The following is a 19,592-nucleotide window of genomic DNA, read 5'->3' on the forward strand; positions in this document are numbered from 1 at the left end:
TTTATTTATATTAATTAATAACAAATTAATATATTAAATAATTAATTTTTTTTAAGTATTCATTTGGTAGATTTGGCGTTTAATAGACACATCAATTTTTTTTTATAAAAGTTAATTAAGAGTTAGTTAATTAATATTTATTTTTGTTTCTTTTTCTTTATTAAAAGACATAAAAGAATTCATTTTAAATTCTAAATTTTCAAATAAGATTCGAAACGGAAACAATCCGGATGCGCGGTACATGTTGCGTAGAAAACAGTCGAGCAGCGGTATTCACAATGGCGTATGGTCGCATACGTTTAGTTATATGACTTGAATTTCATCTGAATCTGTGTGATTTTTGCAGTGATATTTGTGCGAATTTTTATCCAAAAGACTTTCTCAGTATAGGTGAGTAGTTAAAATTGCACGATAAAGATATTTAAATGGTTCTTTTTGGCCCCCTTTTTGTGTATTTACGAGTATTGTATAATAGGCCCCCCTAATAAAAATGGCGGACCAACTCCAAATGATGGTTATTTTTAGTAAAGATCTTTTTTCTCGGGGAATCTACTCGAGAAGTACTTTATAAGTACATAAAAACTCCTTAATTATTATTTATATTCCATATTATTTAATTTTTTCTTTTTTGGGTTATTTCCATAAATTAATTCCGCTTATTTCGATTGCCACCGAGATAATAAAAACATAAATTATTAGATATTTAGATCGTAGAGTGTGTAATTACAAAAAAGTGTTGTATTGTTTTGAATAATTTCCAAGAAATTTTTCCAAGTTTAAAAAGTGAAAGTAAGTTTTGTTTACTTTGAAATAATACTACGTTTTATTTTTACGCAAAAATATTTTAAATATTTTTTTTATTCTTCATCTCCATGAAATAGATCCAAATGAAAACGCAGGTTTCTAGATTATTTTTTTTTGTCGTTTACGTTTAAATTCACGCTGTTGCCAGGTCTGTAGAAACCAGTTTTGATTGCAACCGATCTCCTCTGGCCGCCCCCCACCACTTTACAACCATTTTCTTCGTCTCTTTTTTTCTAACTTGCCACCTCTCTTTATTCTCGCCAAAACAAAACGTTTTTCATTTGTTTTGATTGCACCGCTTGTTTTGATTATTACGTAATTTTCGTAAATCTGTTTTGTTTATTTTTTGGTTATAACTAACACAATTTTTAACAATTAAAATTATTAAATTTAGAATAAACGTTGACCCATTTTGAGGTTAGTTTTTAGTACGGCCCCGAATTGGTATCTTTAACCTCACCGCGTGACGTAATTACCGTTATAAAAGGAGTGGAAAAAAGACGAAAAAGGCTCCAAACAAGATTGTTAATAAATTTTTGATGATTGAGTGTTTTTTTTTTTTAACATTTTTATTTTATAGAGTTATCAAAAATAGAGAAATGTTTGTGGATTTTGAGAGAAAAGCAAACTTTACAGCAAATATATGAAGTTAAGTTTGATAAGATTAACGATTAAACTCACAAGTGTCTATTTTAGATTGAATTTGAGGAATATTAAATTTATTTACTCGCATCGAAAATAAAAAAGGATTTTTTCGACTTTGAAAATCCAACGTCTCGTCAAAGCCGCACGTCTTTAAAGACGGCTAAACCCGAGTGATTCTAGTTCTAGGTATACTGTTACACTAGTTTTACACTTGCACTATCACTAGAACTAACATGAGACCTAGATGTAGAAACATTTTGGTATAAACGTATGGCGAAACGTCTCTTAGGATTGCTAAACCCGAGTGATTCTAGTTCTAGGTCTAGTGTTAGTTCTAGTTTTACACTAGCACTATTACTATGTAGAACTAACATAAGACTGGAACTAGAATCATTCGGCTTTAGGAATAGTTCTAGGTCTAATGTTAGTTCTAGTGATAGTGCTAGTATAAAATTGTGCTAGGGTTAACCGAGGTGCTTCAATATGTCATGGTCTGTTCTGGGTAGATTAATTTCCTCGGTTAAATAATAATAAAGTTAACTGCAAAATGACAACGTCACATAATAATAATAAATTAAATGATTTTTTAATCGTAAAAACAATAATTTGAGTAAAAAAGTGTTTAAATCTCAATTTGAAATGATATTGAGATAAATTCTTGACTTTCTAGATTTTATTCCATAGGGTTTCTATGGAAACAGCCAAGGTTGTAATAGTAACGCGAAAAAGTGCAACTAGAGGGCGTACTACGTTGCGAGAGAAGGTGGCGAGAATCACAACACAACAGACGCGTCGCGGGTTTTAGTTGTTGCAAAACACCACGCGAATTCAATAGCAACAGTAAAAGCTATTATAACGCGCGTTCCAGACCCCGATTGTTGTTTTCTTTCTCCGTGTTGCCATTCAAATAAGTAAACAAACAGCTGTGAATATCTTGCGTGGTTCTGTATCAATGAAAAAATGTTATTCAAACTGAAAAACTTTTAAGGAGGAAAAATCGAAAAAGTGAGGTTAGAATTAATTTATTTTTTTAACAATATTTTTGTGTTATGATTTGACCTATATTGTAAGGGTAGCTAAAAGGGGGGTTAAATTTAGAGGTTGAAGGTCGGGAATATAGCGACTATCGGGTCAGGCTTGGGTTGGTGTGACCTTCTAGGGGGAAATTGGGTCATGGCACATTTATCGGTGCGAAGTGTTCCGTCCTGGTGAATTCGTTTCATCTCTCTCTCTCGATTCCGTTATTACCAACCCCCAAAAAATTTTTTTTTACGTTGTGAATATAGCAACAAAAAAATGTCACTTTTTAGAATCAATACTTGTTGATCATGGTGTTATTTTTAGTTCCAATTTGTTAATTAATTAAGAGATATCAAAATAGACTCTTCCATTCATTTTGTTTATACACATTTTGTTTATAAAGAAAGAAAGAAAGAAATTGTGCATTACTGCAATTAGTTCCCCTCTATTCTCTGTAGAATGAAATACGGGGGGCTAAGCTAAATAACGCGCCGTTGCTGGCTGTCGATTTATCAAAATTGTCTTCCGCCGGGGAATCGAAAGTCACACAGGACGTCCCGTTTCAGCAACGTGTACTGTAATGGCTCCTGTTCTCTCTCCCCTTCGACGCCGATCAATACGCAAATCTGTGGACGGGACGTTTCTTTAAAAGCGAACAAAAATTCCCTCGTTATTATGAATGAATATTTTTGAGAAACTGCCACGCAATCTTAACTTAAATTTATAACTTTATCGCTCGCTTTTTATTACCGTATGAGTGGATGAGATTATTTTCGGTGATGATACCTGTTCAAAAATGTGTCTAGTTTATCTCGCGGTTGAATAAGGTTACGTACAGGATTAATCAAAAATTAAATCAAAATTCTTATTTATTTTTAGTATTATTTTTTTTAACAAATTTTTTTAATAAAAAATCTTTATAATAATAAATAAATAAATAATTTTTTATTTATTCGCAAAATAATCGTTTTATAAAATAAACCGTTTGTTCTACTTTTGTCCGACGCTGTACGCGCGACACTCTAATATTGAGTTTCACGTCTCGGCCGTCAGATGACGTCGCGATCGTGTCGTCGTCCGTATAAAAATGGTGGTGCGTCCCAAGCGTACGTTGTCGGTTCAACGAAGAAGAATAATTTCAAGTTGGAACGAAGTACAAAGCAGGTTATAAAGACTGAAATCGTATCCGCATGTGATAGCCGAACTATTAAGCGTGATATCTCATCGACTAGTGATATATTCGAAGTGTTCCCGTTTAAATTAACCCGTCTCGTTAGTGTGTGTGTGAGTGTGTTGGTTTGTTTGGCAGTGTATGTGTGTGTTCGTGTGCGCGGACTCCGTCGTCGTTCTCCGCGTCCTACTCCTCCTACTCCTCATCCCGTACCGTGTGCACTACGGACATATTATTTTAAGAAAGATCCGCTTACTACTGAGACTGATCCCCGAATCATCGCGCGAATTTATTGTGAATTGTGGTTAATTTTACGTACAATATCTAATAAAAATAAAAATCGTAGTGCCCCCATCATTGGAGAATTCCCTTAGAAGTTATTTGTAGAAAAGTAAGTTTTATGCGTCGTATTAGCCGTATACAGGGGTACTTAGTATTGGATTGTTGACACTCGCGAATATAGGTGGTCTAAAAGTTCGTGTACAAAATTTTTTTAAAGTAACTAATTTTTTTTGTTTTTTACTAGATCTCTGGCTGGCCAGAACTGACATGGAGCACTAGCTACGATGCGCGTCCCCACTCCCTCCGAGCCGAAAAACTATACATTTCCTACCTTTCAAGTGCCTCAACTGTCAGCCATGAGGGGCCGCGCACCCCTAGTACAACAGAAACATCAGCAGCAGCAAGAGTATGAAGAAGGGGCGCCGCCGCCGATAGAAAAGTTGACGTTGATGAAGATGGCGGCGCCGCCATCCACACCGCACTGGCAGCGGCAAGCAGCGTCCGGGGCCCAGCGGGGGGGCAGAGCCGACCCCCCGCCGCCGGCTCCGTCCCACGTCATACACTCTGTGATAGCCGGCTCAGGTCGTAGCGGAGAGAACGGTTTAAACCCACCGCTGAGGGGCAAAACCGATCTGCGCTGCGACCCGACTAATAACGTTAGGACGATGCAATCTGTGACCGAAAACTGTCTTCTGAACTCTGTTACCGTACCAAATAAATGTAATAAGAATAATATTATTATTAATAATAGTAAGGATAATAACGATGATATAATAGTAATAGTTAATGAATGGGGTTACGACGACGAGCGAAAGAAACAACAGCAACAACGTAATAATGATAAGTCAAATTTAGCCATTAAGTGTATCGGTGCTTTAAACCATCATTTCTCTTCTCAAGACATTCCCTACGAAAAGTCTGATGACCTCCTCGAAAAATACTATGATAACGATGACGACGATTTTGAACCTACTATTACTGCTACTTCTACGGACCTACCGACAATTAATAATGCCTACTTCGGCAATTCATTCTACCGCCAACGTGATATCACAACCACCACCAACACTTTCAGTACCTCGAAATTAATCTATGAAGACAATTATGATTATTCTAGGGCGTACGCGCCTCCATTGAGGTTACGAGGTGGAGGAGAAAGCTCTATCAGCGCAGGCACTACCGGGTGGGGTACACCCCCATCACAACAGGCCAGTAATAATAACGGTAAGAAAATATCACAATAACTAATTCGATTGAAAACAAAATGATTAAAACAACGGATCCAATTCCTGAAATAATTTGATTACGATAAGTTTATTATGATTTTAAAATATGTTTAATTAATTAATTAATAATTACATTTTTTAAAATTTTGTTTAAAGGAAACACCAGCGGGTGGGGCACAGCAAATTCGACCAATCAAAACAACGCGGGTACACAACAGTGGAACACAAATTCTAACAGACCGCCTACCTCTGGCCCTGGCAACTCTCAGGATTGTAAGTTCTCTTTTTAAATTTTGTTTTAATTTTAATTATAAACAATTTTAGCCAATAAACAAAACTCGAACCTGCCACAAAACGGCCAACAACCGCCCACGACGCAATCGAACAACGGTTGGGGTCAGCCGAGTAAGCCCCAACCTGGTGGCTCAGTACCGAACGCCGTAGCCACCGTTAACAACCCATCGGCAAACGCAAACTCGAACAACGCGCAAGGACAACAATCGAACTCGACCAAACAGCAATTGGAACAATTAACGAATATGCGAGAGGCTATCTTCAGTCACGATGGATGGGGAGGCGTAAGTTATTTATTAAAAAAATCTTAATTAAAAGAAATTAATAATTTTTTATTAATAACAGCAACACGTAAACCAAGATACCAACTGGGACATTCCTGGTTCTCCTGAACCCCAATTAAAAATGGACGGATCTGGAACGCAAGCTTGGAAACCGACTGTTAATAACGGAACTGAATTGTGGGAGGCTAATTTACGCAACGGCGGTCAACCACCACCACAACCCCAACAAAAAGCTCCGTGGGGGCATACACCTTCCACTAATATTGGGGGTACTTGGGGCGAAGATGATGATGTTACTGATAGTTCTAATGTATGGACTGGAGTTCCACCCGCACAGCAACCTTGGGGTGGAGCCAATAATGCTAACACTGGGAATACAAGCAATACTACAGCTATGTGGGGTGGTAAGACTAAATTATTTTACAAAAAATAACATACATAATCATAAATTTGACGTATTAGGTCCTAAAAAAGAAAACGATTGGGGCACGGGTGGTGCAACTAACGCTGCCGCTTGGGGCGATCCTAGAACCGCAGATCCACGTGCTGCTGCAATGGATCCTCGTGATATGCGTCCGGATCACCGTGATATTCGCACTGGAACTTCTGATCCAATGCGTATGCTTGATCCAAGAGATCAAATGAGGCTTGTTGGGGGAGATATGCGAGGAGATCCTAGAGGTAAATTATTAATTTTTTAAATTGATATTTTTAAATACATTATTAAATATTTAAGGTATAACTGGAAGATTAAATGGAGCAGGAGCAGACGCATTTTGGACTCAAACCGCTCAACAAACAACCACACATCACATGCATCAACCCAAGATGCCGATGGGTCCTGGAAATAACACCGGATGGGAGGAGCCTTCACCACCATCGCAAAGACGAAATATTCCTCCTAATTATGATGATGGAACATCTTTATGGGGTAATCCTCAACAAGGTATGATTAATAAATAAAAGAATCCTTTCAATCCAAGGTGATATCGCTTTATTATTGGCGTGTTACAATTTCAGAAAGGAAAATTATATTAGGATAACAAATCTAGATTGCATTTATTATTTCTATAAATGTAAATCAACACAGTTATCTACATTTCTTTTTTTTTTTTACTTAATTTAGGGATTAATTTGAATTATTTTTTTGTTTTAAGGTGGGGCAATGGGTAGAAACAACGCAGCCGGACCACCGGGTATGCCTCAATCGCGCATTAAACCAGATGGAGCCGTTTGGGGTCATGGTCGTAATGGTTCTTGGGATGATTCTGGTCCGGGATGGGATGAAACGGGTCCATGGCCAAAACAAAAACTTCCTGGCGCCCCAATTTGGGATAACGACGGCGATTGGGTTGGTCACAAACCGGGACCTAAACAACCACCAATTAGTAAAGAATTGCTGTGGAATTCTCGCCAATTCCGCACCTTGGTCGATATGGGATATAAAAAGGAAGACGTCGAAAACGCGCTTCGTATGCGCGATATGAACATGGATGATGCCCTTGATATGCTCGGCACTTTGAGGAATCAAAATTTAGACGGCTGGAGAGGCAGGCATGATGATCATTACGATCACCCACAATTCGCGGGGCAACGATTCCCGACGGGGCCGGCTGCACAAATGAATTTCCCCCCGGGTGCAAATCCTCCGAGCTTGTTGAACAATTTAAATAGCGCCGCCGCTGGCGCGAATAGTTCGCTTATAAACAACATGTCGCCGGCTATAGTACAAAAAATGCTGTCGCAGAGCGGTGGAAATCAAAGCTATGGAGCTTCTAACCTGCCCGGCGCCAGGTCAGCTTTGCAACCCCCCTCGCAACCATCTACCGCTCAATTGAGGATGCTGGTACAGCAGATTCAGATGGCTGTTCAAGCTGGATACTTGAATCATCAGGCAATAATAAATAAATTATATTAAAATTATTTTTTATTAATTATTTTTTTGTTTCGTTAGATATTGAATCAGCCATTAGCACCGCAAACGTTGGTGTTACTGAATCAGCTGCTTCAGCAGATCAAAACGTTACAGCAATTGGGTAATCAACAGAATATGGCTCAGCAGCAGTGTATTGGAGGCAAGGCCAATAATACCTATCTGCAGTGTTCAGTTTTAATTACAAAGACTAAACAGCAAATACAAAATTTGCAGGTAAATTTTAATTTTGTTTATTTTAATATGTTACCTTCTTGACCCATTTGATATGGACTAAATGAAAAAGTTATCCGTGTCTATAGTAACAAGAAGGAAATAAAACTGAAATTAATTGTGAGTGATTTGTATTATTTTGTTACAAGTTTATAATTAATTTCAGACATTAATTAATGATTTGTATGTATTTAGAATTTTTTTAAATCTTTATTTTTATTGATTATTTATTTTTTTGTTTTTAAGAATCAAATAGCAGCTCAACAGGCAATTTACGTTAAACAGCAGCACAACATGGGTTCAGGCGGTGCGCCGACTGACTTATTTAAGTCCACCGCAATGCACGATTCCATCAATTCGTTACAAAGCAATTTTGCCGATATTGGTCTCAAGGATACTCAGATGGTAGTAAATGAAATTAAATTAAATAAAAAAGTTAATGTTTGTTATTGTAGAGCCAGCAGCAATCTCGTTTGAACCAGTGGAAGCTGCCCACGCTCGATAAAGAGGAGGGCGGGGAATTTAGTAGAGCCCCTGGATCCGTTTCTAAGTCACTCGCCCCCTCTCACAGTTCTCCGAATCTCAATAATCCTCTTGGTCTAACTCAACCGGATGGGTAGATTAATAAAAATAATTTTTTTTATTTAAATTTATTTCAATTAAATTATTAGGCCTTGGTCTAGTGGACGTTCTGGTGATACAGGTTGGCCAGATTCCGGAGCAGGAGATGCTGGAGCTCCTGATCTTAAAGATTCTTCCCAATGGGTTAACGATTTAGTACCTGAATTTGAACCTGGAAAACCCTGGAAGGTAAATTAAATTTTTGTATCAAATTAAATTGTTGAATTTTTTAAAAATTTTTATTTTGATTAGGGAACACAAATGAAATCAATTGAAGATGATCCAAGCATCACCCCAGGTTCAGTCGTGCGATCTCCACTCTCCGTTGCCACGATTAAAAACGACAACGAACTATTCAATATAAACGCTAATAAGAGTCCGCCATTAGGCGATAATTTAACTCCTCTCAGTTTAAGCTCGTCCACTTGGAGTTTTAACCCGCCCGCATCAACTGCTACGATGATTTCAAGGTATAACAAAAAACATATTCATTAAAAATGAATTAAATTCAATGATTATAAAACACGGATCCAATTCCTGAAAGATTTCTTGATTACATTTAATATAAAAATGATTTTTTTTAAATAAAAGTTTTTTTTTATTAATTTTTGATGGGGGATTAATTTATAATTTTCTTTTTTAGTCCGCAAAATAAACTGCCCACTTCGAAAGTAGTCCTCGGAGACTTAAACACGCCTACTGCCGTCACAACTGAATTGTGGGGCGCCCCGAAACCGCGCGGACCTCCACCTGGCCTATCCGCCAAAGGAATCAACGGTTGGTCGAGTAATTTGGGTGGAAATGCTTCGGGTCCGTGGGGTGGAACCCAAAGGAATTGGTGCCAAGGAGGCGGTTCTCCATGGGTTTTACTTAAAAATTTAACTGCCCAGGTTTGTATCTATTGAATTATTCTCATACTAATTCTTAGATAGTTCATCGGTTTTATATGATGAATTAATTTAATGAATTTTTTAATGATCATTACTAAGAGGACGTAATTCTGATTAATAAATATTTAATTAATTAATTATATTAAAAAAAAAGGAAATTAAGATTTTTTTCTTTGTTTTAGATTGACGGTTCTACTTTACGCACACTTTGTATGCAACATGGTCCGTTACAGAGTTTCCATTTACATCAAGGATTTGCTTTAATTAAATACACAACTCGCGAAGAAGCTGCTAAGGTATTTTTAATTAACTTAGAATTGTTTTTTTATTTATTAAAACATTTTTTAGGCTCAAACTGCATTAAATAATTGCGTTTTGGGTAATACAACAATTTTGGCTGAGAATCCATCTGAATGGGAAGCAAGTCTTCATTTACAACAAGTGTCGAGTCAACAAGGTGGTTCAACGGGATCGTGGCGTAACTCTGGTAAACAACAAGTTGTCGGTACGGCTGATACATGGAGTACTGGTTGGCCAAATGCTTCGTCGACGAGTTTATGGGGATCAAGCGCCCTTGATTCAGCCGATCAATCTAGGGCCACCCCATCGAGCCTCAATTCTTATCTACCCGGTGATCTTTTGGGTGGTGAATCTATGTAAGAAAAAATAATTAAAAACGGAAGTAAAAAAAAGGAGTGGAGAAAGAAAAAAATCAAGTAAGTCGATAATTATATTTTTTGACTCTTCAATTGGTGATTTTTAAAAAAGGACCGCTAAAGATCTAGGATATTTTGTTATCAATGTATTATTAGAATTATTGTTTTTTTTTAAGAAGATTTAAACATTTATTGTTAACTATTTACATTTCTGAGTATTTTTTTTAATTTACAAAGTGATTTTTATTTTATTTTTTCTGCATCAGTCATTAAAAAACGTTAAAAAAATGAAATCAATCTGATTGTTGTTTATTGTAAAATTTAGGGCTTTAATTTTTTTAGTTTCGACATTTATCTTTTTTCACTTTGAAATTGACTTTCAAAGAACTTCCGTTTAAAGTGAGATAAAAAAACTCTATAAAAGTATTAGCCAAAATAAACCTGATTCTGAGATGACTGAGCTGTGTTAAAATTAAATGATTAATTAAATGATTTGAAAGAGAATTATTTAAAACGACGAATAATAACGAGTTGTTGTATGAATAGTTTTTTTCCTTATTTAATCGTAAAGTGTTTCGACGAAACGCTTTGAGGGAACGATTTGAATACGCTCAACATTACGCACTAAACGATGAAAATGAGATGATAATGCAAAATGAATTTTTTTGAAAGACTGCCTCTTTATGTTTATGGCTCAGAAAAGGGGTGAGATCTTTTTAAAGACTTATCAACACTTAAAAAAAATGTGTGAAACCAAAACTAGTCCCTTAACAAGGTTTACTCTTACGACCAAAACTCAGTTTTATATCGATAATCGTAATGATTTCTATTATTATTATTGTAATTAATAGCTTTTTTCTGTCCGAATCATCGCACCAAAATGATTAATTAAAAGAACCTTTACAAAATCTAATTCTCTTCCCCGATTTTAATTCAAATACGAAGTACCTTTATTTTGTTTGTTTGTTTATTATTATTATTATTAAAAAATAGGGTTGATTATGATTTTTCTACTTCCAGTGCGATATGTATATTATTTGTAATGTTATTTAATTATTAATAGTTATGATTAGGTTCAATACATATTTTTTATATCACTTTATCTAATTTTTTTTTAATTAATCGCTCTCTATGTGTAAATATATTATTATTATGATTATTATTACAGGATAAAAAAAATTTTGAGGTTAATTTAGAGCTTTTAAGAATTTTATTAATGCTTTTTTAAATCATTTTCAGTGAGATGAGGAGAATTAAAGCTGAGGAGGGTTCTTACAACCTCCGATTACGAGATAAATTCATCTAATAAGAAATCTAGTCAAATTTTACATAAATCAGATTACGATCAGATGAAGTGATATAAAAAATTGTAAGGATTAAGCCCCCCTCTTTAAATGTTAGAGTTTAACTTTAAATTAAGTTTTTTTTTGTTGATGGCCCCTCCAATTATTGAAAAAGAAGTATATATATATGCCCGTTGAAGGAAACCGGACGTTTATATGTATATGTGTATAAAAACCTGTGATCTCTTTTACTTCACTTCCTAAAAAATATCAAAATAAGCGAAATACAAATTGAGTAAAAAGTAAAAAAAAGAAATTATTAGGGATAATAATTTTATTGTTATATTATTATTTTGGGGGTAACCTCAAAAAGCTCTGCATAACACCACAATCAATTCTTAGACTGCACTACTAAGTATTAAGATTTAAATAAATGTAGTAGTAATAATGGTTAATTATTAAAAAAGGAAAAATATGATTGAAGAAATAATGAAATCGGAGAAAAACTTAAAAATCAGAGAGGATATGTAGTATATAAAGTTTTATTCAAAGAAACTAATAATAACTGTGTCGTGAAAAACAGAAAACTCTGACAAAAAAAAATTAAATGTACTTTGTGTCTAGCCATAGAAGAAAAGAAAATTAAACGTTTATATTTAGTCCATTTTATAATAATAATAACGGTAAATGTAGAGTTATATACTACCTGTGATTTTAATTAAAATTTAACGCCGATTTTAAATCCTGCTTGAACGCAATAAATAAAATAAATCGTTCAGAAAACTCAAATTAAAAAGCAATAAAAACTTCCTTCTCCTTACGAGATGTCGCCTCAAACAAAAAACGTATTAATCAATCAAATAGAGATGGCGTTCAAAGCGGGATTTAATTTCATTAATTCGGGGTTAAATCATTCAATAAATCACATTAAAAAAAATTCGTTCAAGAAATCGATTTTCTATTAATATTAATCGGCAATGACAGCCAATGTGAGTCTAAATAATTAATTAAAGGGTTAAATCGCTGATTGGGGAAAAAATTAAGAACGCAAAATCTCTTAATGTAATGGATTAAATATTATTAAAAATATTAATAAATAAATAAATGAAATGAGCGTTACCTAATCCAACTCTAGTGATCAAAAGACTGATTATTATGCGAAAGAGATCTTAATTAATTAATCGTGAAGCGTGCATTTAACTTACATAGCGTTTTATTAAAAAAATACAAAAATTTTATTAAATAATAATGAAATAAAAAGATTTTGCGTTCTTTTTTTTGGGGTTAAGTCAGCGAAAAAAACCTTCCTGATTTTTAAGAAAAATCCTTTTGTTTGTTCTATTTCTTTCGTTAGTCTGTGTATAAAAAATTATTATTACTATTATGATGATGATGATAAAAAGATTACGGTATATTATTATTATTATTATTAAACGATAGATTATATCTTCTTAGAAAGTAAAAAGAGAGTACGATGTTAATTAATTAATTAATTTTGTTAATTGATTAATTAATGATTATTTAATTGATTTAGGGGGTGAGGATAATTAATATGGAAAAAAGCGTTTCGAAAATGAGAAAAGAAACGATCTGTGCCACATAGGTTAAAAAAAAATTAATGAGAATGAAAAAAAAATCCAATTCGTACAAAAAAGAATAACTAAAGAAAAACGCAACACCATTTAAATTTTAAATGAGATAAAAGAATTAAAAGTGAATTTGTTGTTCCATTTTTCGATGATAAGATATAAAAAAAACAAAAAAAATTAATAAAAAAAATATAAAACGTATTTTTAATTGTAACACAACTTGTGCTGTGACTCTTAGTGGCTTTTTAATTTTTAAAAATAAATAAAAAAATCCAAAAAAAAATCACACAAAAAAAATGATACGAATGTTTTTTAAAATTTGCTCTCGTGTTTTTATTATTATTATTATTATTTTTTTTTTATTTGAAAAGGGTTAAATTTAAAGGAAAATGTTTCTTCTCTTATTCGTGTGTGTATAAAATAATTAATGATAAATGGGAAAAAATAAGAAGCTTGTCGTCTTTTTAGCTTTAACAATGAGGTGCAACAAAAAAATAAATAATAAAAAAAATTAACCTAATCGTGTATGATGCGCCTTAAAAACGGCGCCATCTGTCGTACAACAAAACAAACAAGTTCCACATGATGAAAAACTTTCTAATCAGTAGTTGTATAATGCCAATATAATATTTAATATAATATATTAATTAAATATAATAAATATATATTAAATGTATATTTAGAAACTTAGCAATTTTACTTATGATATTATTATTATTATTAATTTTTTTTCTTTTTACTTTTTAATTTTTTCTTTTTCTCTGGTAGTAGGGTATATTATAAAAAAAAAATTAAATAAATCATGTAAGCTTAAAAACGAGGAATATTTAAGGATTAAAAAGAAAATGCGCAGTCTGACAACCCAATTTCTGAATCTTTTTGAGAGGAATTAATTCTTATTGAAATTTTTAAATCCAACAAAAACGGGTTCAGATTCGAATTGCCAAAAAGAAATTAATAAATAAATGAGAACGAAAAATTAATAACAACTTTGCCATAAAAGTAATCTATGTACTAAGAATTAAAACGATATATGCCACTGGTACAATTACAAGTAAAATTACAATTTGACGTTTTAATACAAAGTATAATCACTATAATCGCATTAATGTACCAAAAAAAAATTAAATTTATCGTTGTGATTTATATTAAGAGGAATTAAACTATACAGGTGATTATTAAGTTTGAAATCAATTTTGTTTTGCTCGAATAAAAAAATTAATCGGTAAATCGAAATAGTACAAAAAAAATTAAATCAAAAAATTTTTATTAATTAAAATAATCCCTGTATAGTTGATTTTTCGTTGTCTGATGTTTGTGTACCTTTATTTTTCGTGTCGAAATGAAATTAAAAATTAAAAACAAATAGATTAGAGATAAAACGTAAAAAATCCAAAAAAAAAAAAAAAATACAATAACTTAATAATAAACGGTGTATAAGCTCAGCTTTATATTCTAATTAATGTATAATTAAGCGAAAATTAATGTTTAACCTGGATAATATAAATAGTAACAAAAAAGGGAAACGATATCATATTTAAAAAAAAAAAAAACAACAGTAGGTTTTGTAGATTTTATTTTATTCATGTAACTTTTTTTACTAAACGAGAGAGAGTTAAAATTTCGAAATTAATTAACATTTTTATTATTTATTTTCTTTTTTAGAGTTGGAGATCTTTTTGAGGCGCAGAATTGAATCATCACGTTTTTGAGATATCTACCTTAAATAATTTATAAGAAAAAGTATTGAAATTATAAAATATTATTGGTAACAGTTATTTTTGCAATTTTTAATCAACATTTTTTATTAATAATCAATCGGATTAACAATTTTTGTTTTAATTGGGCCATCTATTATTAAAAGTTTGAGTTAGTTCGTTTCCCTAACAACTCCAATTAATAATAGCTGCTTGTGAAAGCGTTTCCATGGTAACCATCCATGACATTTGTTTCTTCTAACCTCAAAAATAAAAATTTTTAATCTCGAAAAAACTTATCTTGATCGGATTCATATTATGTGATAAGCATGTTCAAAATCGTTTTATCTTATCAACATTGAAAGCTTTCCAAGATTTACTTTTTATCTATATTAACTAGTAGTTCCCTGATTATTAATTAAACACAAATTTGGATTTGAATCGGTAATCTTCCATAAAATTTCTTTTCCAATCTCATCTCCAATTTACAAATTTTAACATTTGAGTTGTTAAAAATGATCGTTACTCATCAAAATTGGATTTAACTCGCAAAATTTTTTGATTTAACAATATTTAAGAAATTTTAACTAAATAAATAATTATAAATGCTGTGAATTTGATAGGTTTGCTAAAATAATTAATTTAATATCTTTTAATTAATCTAAATGAATTAATTTTTAAATGTAATTTCAGCGAGGAGAAGAAAAATGCGGCTTCTAAGGTAAAAGATATCTCAATAACTTGACTTAATTCGATTTCTGCGTTTTATTTGATTGAATAGGAAAGAAATTAATTTAATGTAACGATTTTTGTTGAACACTACATACACAGTATAAAAAAGTAAAAAAAAAAACACAGTATTTGTGATCCAAGTGCCACTTGTGTTTTCAAGTATTTTGAATAAAAAACGTAAAAAAAATTTACCAATGAATAATCGCCACTTATAAACGATAAAGTAAAAAATACTATGATATATATCTTATATATAAATATAAACGAGAAAAATGGGAAAGTATATTAAACGATAAAAATATATATATATATACATTTAAACTATATTATTATGATGATGAATAATTATTAAAAATATATATGGTATTTAGCAATTTTTTCGGGGCATATCTCTGCCTTAGGTCTAGGTCACTTTTATTAATAATAATAATAATTGTAATAATATTATACGAAAAAGAATGAAATAATAAAGGTGGTTTATTAATAAGAAAATGAGAATCGTAAGCAAATTGATGAAATAAGCCACTTTAATCGGTGTTCCATGAAAAACGTAGGTAAATAAGTGTATATTTAGAAATATTTAAAATGAAAAAAAAGTTTTTGAGCTTAAAATAATTAAAAAGAAAGTTTGTAGTGGCTCATCTTTTTAATTAAATTAATTTTTCATTCCAACGAAACATTTTCCGTTGACTTATTTACGAAATGCCAAAGATTTTTCATATCAACCTTAAAGAAAACGCCAATTTTCTCAAAAGATAATTAAATTAAACGACGCCTTTTTCGAGACAATTAATCAAGAATTAATTAAAAGTTTATTTTGATTTATTTTCTTGGACATATCTTGATTTCTAAATTTTTCTATCAAAAACGATTAAAACAAAACAAAAAAAATACGTATTATTCTTAATAATGATTAAATTAAAAAAAAAGTGTAGTTTAAAAAGAACATTCTCATACAACACACACCATATTTTGATAATATACCAAATAATGTGCCTATTATAATTATTAATTGACTAATTATTACTCATAAATAAATGTCACTCTCTCTCTTCTCTCTCTTTATCCATATATCTTTAGTGGTTATTAAACTTGAAATACCAAAAAGAATTATTAAATGAAAATAAAATAAAACAATTGTGGCTTTTAAATAAAAAACTGGTCTCAAAAATGAATAAGAAAACCAAATCGCCCTTAATATAAAAAGATGAATAATGAGAAAATGTCTTCTAGACTTCTATTATTAATAAATTAATAAAATATCTTTAATTATTACTGTTATACGATCAGCTTTAATGATTAATCGTTACATTAAAAAGATGAAATAGGTGCTTTTTAATCAACAACCGAAGGAAACGAAATCGTTTTGCCACCTCTCGATTTATGACCCAAAAAAAGCTCTGTGTTTAATCTAAGTCTTTATTATCGTTAAGGTACATGGTCTTTTTTCTTAGATGATAAGTTTCTTTTTTAATTTACTTAATCGACTACAAAGAACACGAACAATAATTAAAGAAAAAAAGATCCTGATTGTGTTACTTAATGCAGCATTTTTCTTAGTCAATAAATCATAGTATTATTAAAGAATAATTACTATTACTATTAATTAATTATCATCGATTGATTATTATTGATTAATTATTTTAATAAGCAATCGAATGTGTAGCCTAAACGTGCAATACTTCCTGAATAACTAGTATTATTTTCTTATTAATTAATTAAAAGATATTATTATTATTATATTTTTTTTAGGGTTTTCAAATCTAGTTCTTTTTTAAAATAGATTTCTTGCCATTTTAAACGTCATCTAACAATAATTTGTAATCACCTAACACCACCGCAATTTTTGACACAATTATTGTTAGATTTAAAAATTCTTTCTTGATAACTTGTAAATGTATACCAAAGACATTTTGTGTCATACACCCCTTTTTTATTTCAAAAAAGATAACCTCTTCCATTTCAAAAACGGTTGTGATCTTGTTAAATGAAAAATTTTAAGGTTATGTTTTTCCCCCACATTTTTTTATTTTAATTAATTAAATTAAAAAACGAATCGTTCCATGCACACAAAATATTAATTAATTAATTATAAAATTGAATAATAAATAACCAACTTTTAATGTTTAAGCACAAAATAAAATAATTATTACGAAAAGTGCCTATACACAATATTTATTATTATTAAAAGAAAAACACATTAATCAATAAGAAATCGATTGTAAATGTGCAATTCATTCGTTTTAATAATAGTGATTAATTAATTAATCGTAATATTTAAAAGAAATTAATCATAAACTGGGCCTGATTTCAAGAAAAAAAATTAATAAATAAATAAATCGTAGTACAGGGTGTTCAAAATAAAATAAAATTTAATAAAATATATTTTAAAAACTTGGAATTAGAACGAGAATGTAAATGAATACGAAAAAATAATCACTTAATATGTAAAATGTACAAAGGTTTACGCAAAAAAAAAAACGATTGATGAGGTTTCATTTAGACAAAAAAATAATATAAAAAAAACTAGTTGAAAACTTTGCTTGAATCGAAGTGAAGTAAGTGGATATTTTGAAGTTTGACTTCTTAACCCCGCTTAACGAGCGGGGTTGAGGTTATGAGCTAGCTTGGTACTGCCAACCTTGTAAAAAGATAATGTATGTTAAAAAATAAAGTTATTAGAGGTTAGGGTTAATTAAAATTAATACAAAAAAATTGTATTTATATCAAAGAATGAAAAAAAAACGAACATTCTTTTTATTTCTTAATCATTATTTATTTCTTTTTATATTTAATTCTTTTTGGTTAATAAGCAGGAATCTAATCGATCGTAGATTAACGGTCGAGTACAGGCCCTTTTCTCAGGTTTTTTAAAGTAATATAACTTATAAATACGATTAGCTTAAAATAATTAAATGTAAGATATCATATGTAATAATTAATTGGGTTAAAACCGTCACAAAATTGAAAAAAATTAAAAACGATAAAAATTCACTTCATAAAATTAATATAGGCAACCAATTTTACACCGTAACCATGGAAACAATGTCAAATTATATGTTAACACAATCTCTCTTTGAGATATTAATCCATAATGAATTAATTATCTATTTAAATTCATTCCTGTGTCTTTTACGACAGGAATTCAGTTGTTATAAACTTTCCGCTGCATTCTTTTAATCCATAATCTAAAATTTTTTATTACTTAATCGTCAATCAAATTTATATTCCGATACCTTTAATATCAGTCTTTCATCTTGAATCGACGAGATTAAATAAATTTTTATTGTTACGACTCTCAGAAATATAAATTTGATCATTTTAATAGTCATTTAAAATGATTTCTCATCATTATCAATATTCTCCGAATATTTTTTTGTATCCACGTTAATATCTGAATGAGTTGAGTTGAAATTCCAATACTAAATCCTTACAAACTCTCCAAAAAGGATCTAAAATTAGATTTATGGTTCACAACACAAAAATAATTCATTTTTAATCATTTTAATCTTCCCCCAGATTATTAGATCTTCTTGGTGAAAAATCTTTTTGTGTTTTTTCCTGTAATAATTAACATTATTAACTCAATAAAGAGTTGTTACAAATTCTGTTCCTAACCTCATTTGTTTTACCTTATTGTATACTCATTTAACACAATTCACCAAGCTAATTAAATTAACAATTGATTTCCCTTCTTATTTAATCGATAAATATATCTTTCAACTAATTAATAACTTCATAAATAATTTGAATTGAGCGTTAAGAAAAAAGCGAGGTTGTGTTTACATGTTTCTTTAGGCAGAGTTGCCAACGTAAATTTTTTTCCCGTATATAATACAAATCTATTTTGATCGAAATTTCTCGTTAATATCAATTCCTTTTTTAAATTAATTAAGTTTGATTTAACATTTAAATTCCAAATAAAATTCATTAAAATAATTTTTTGTAATAATGAAATAACTCAATTATTGGTACCCCTGTAGTGTTGAATTGCATTGTGGGTAAAAAAAATTCCATTGGCATAATAACAGAATTATGATTAAATATTTAATATTGATAATTAAATTATACTTAAACATTTTAATTATTAATGTTTTTCGTTAGTACTCAATCAAATAAAACGCGCATTAAAAAACTATAAATTAAATATTAAAGTTTAATTAATTAAATATAAAAATGTCTGAAAACAATTGATTTAAGTCAATTATTAGGTGACGCTAAGATGTGTTTTTTATTGAGGTGAGTTTTTATC

At 30.8% G+C, this 19,592-nt stretch overlaps 1 protein-coding gene across 3 annotated transcripts; it reads left to right on the plus strand.

Annotated features, from left to right (window-relative positions):
- The first annotated feature begins 261 nt into the window (after window positions 1-261).
- On the plus strand, window positions 262-19,305 carry LOC111426378 (trinucleotide repeat containing adaptor protein gawky). Of its 3 annotated transcripts, none has more exons than XM_023060870.2 (16): window positions 262-390; window positions 4,167-5,146; window positions 5,305-5,421; window positions 5,473-5,726; window positions 5,788-6,130; window positions 6,189-6,407; window positions 6,463-6,672; window positions 6,884-7,620; window positions 7,681-7,875; window positions 8,119-8,277; window positions 8,328-8,488; window positions 8,544-8,682; window positions 8,746-8,963; window positions 9,137-9,383; window positions 9,566-9,679; window positions 9,732-19,305. In XM_023060870.2, exons 2-16 carry the CDS (start codon window positions 4,207-4,209, stop codon window positions 10,041-10,043), a joined length of 4,365 nt encoding a protein of 1,454 aa, XP_022916638.1. In that variant the 5' UTR covers window positions 262-390; window positions 4,167-4,206; the 3' UTR covers window positions 10,044-19,305. The 3 variants fall into 3 exon arrangements, with proteins under 3 accessions (XP_022916638.1, XP_022916640.1, XP_022916639.1); XM_023060872.2 differs by lacking the exon at window positions 262-390 and adding an exon at window positions 2,264-2,459; XM_023060871.2 differs by lacking the exon at window positions 262-390 and adding an exon at window positions 3,538-4,031.
- The last annotated feature ends 287 nt before the right edge of the window (window positions 19,306-19,592 follow it).

Source organism: Onthophagus taurus, chromosome 5, assembly GCF_036711975.1.
Source record: "Onthophagus taurus isolate NC chromosome 5, IU_Otau_3.0, whole genome shotgun sequence".
Taxonomy (NCBI): domain Eukaryota; kingdom Metazoa; phylum Arthropoda; class Insecta; order Coleoptera; family Scarabaeidae; genus Onthophagus; species Onthophagus taurus.

Coding starts and splice junctions, on each gene's coding strand:
- LOC111426378 (XM_023060870.2), top strand. CDS start 4,207: ATGCGCGTCCCCACTCCCTCCGAGCCGAAAAACTATACATTTCCTACC. Junction 5,422..5,472: donor CCCTGGCAACTCTCAGGATT/GTAAGTTCTCTT, acceptor AAACAATTTTAG/CCAATAAACAAAACTCGAAC. Junction 6,673..6,883: donor ATGGGGTAATCCTCAACAAG/GTATGATTAATA, acceptor TTTTGTTTTAAG/GTGGGGCAATGGGTAGAAAC.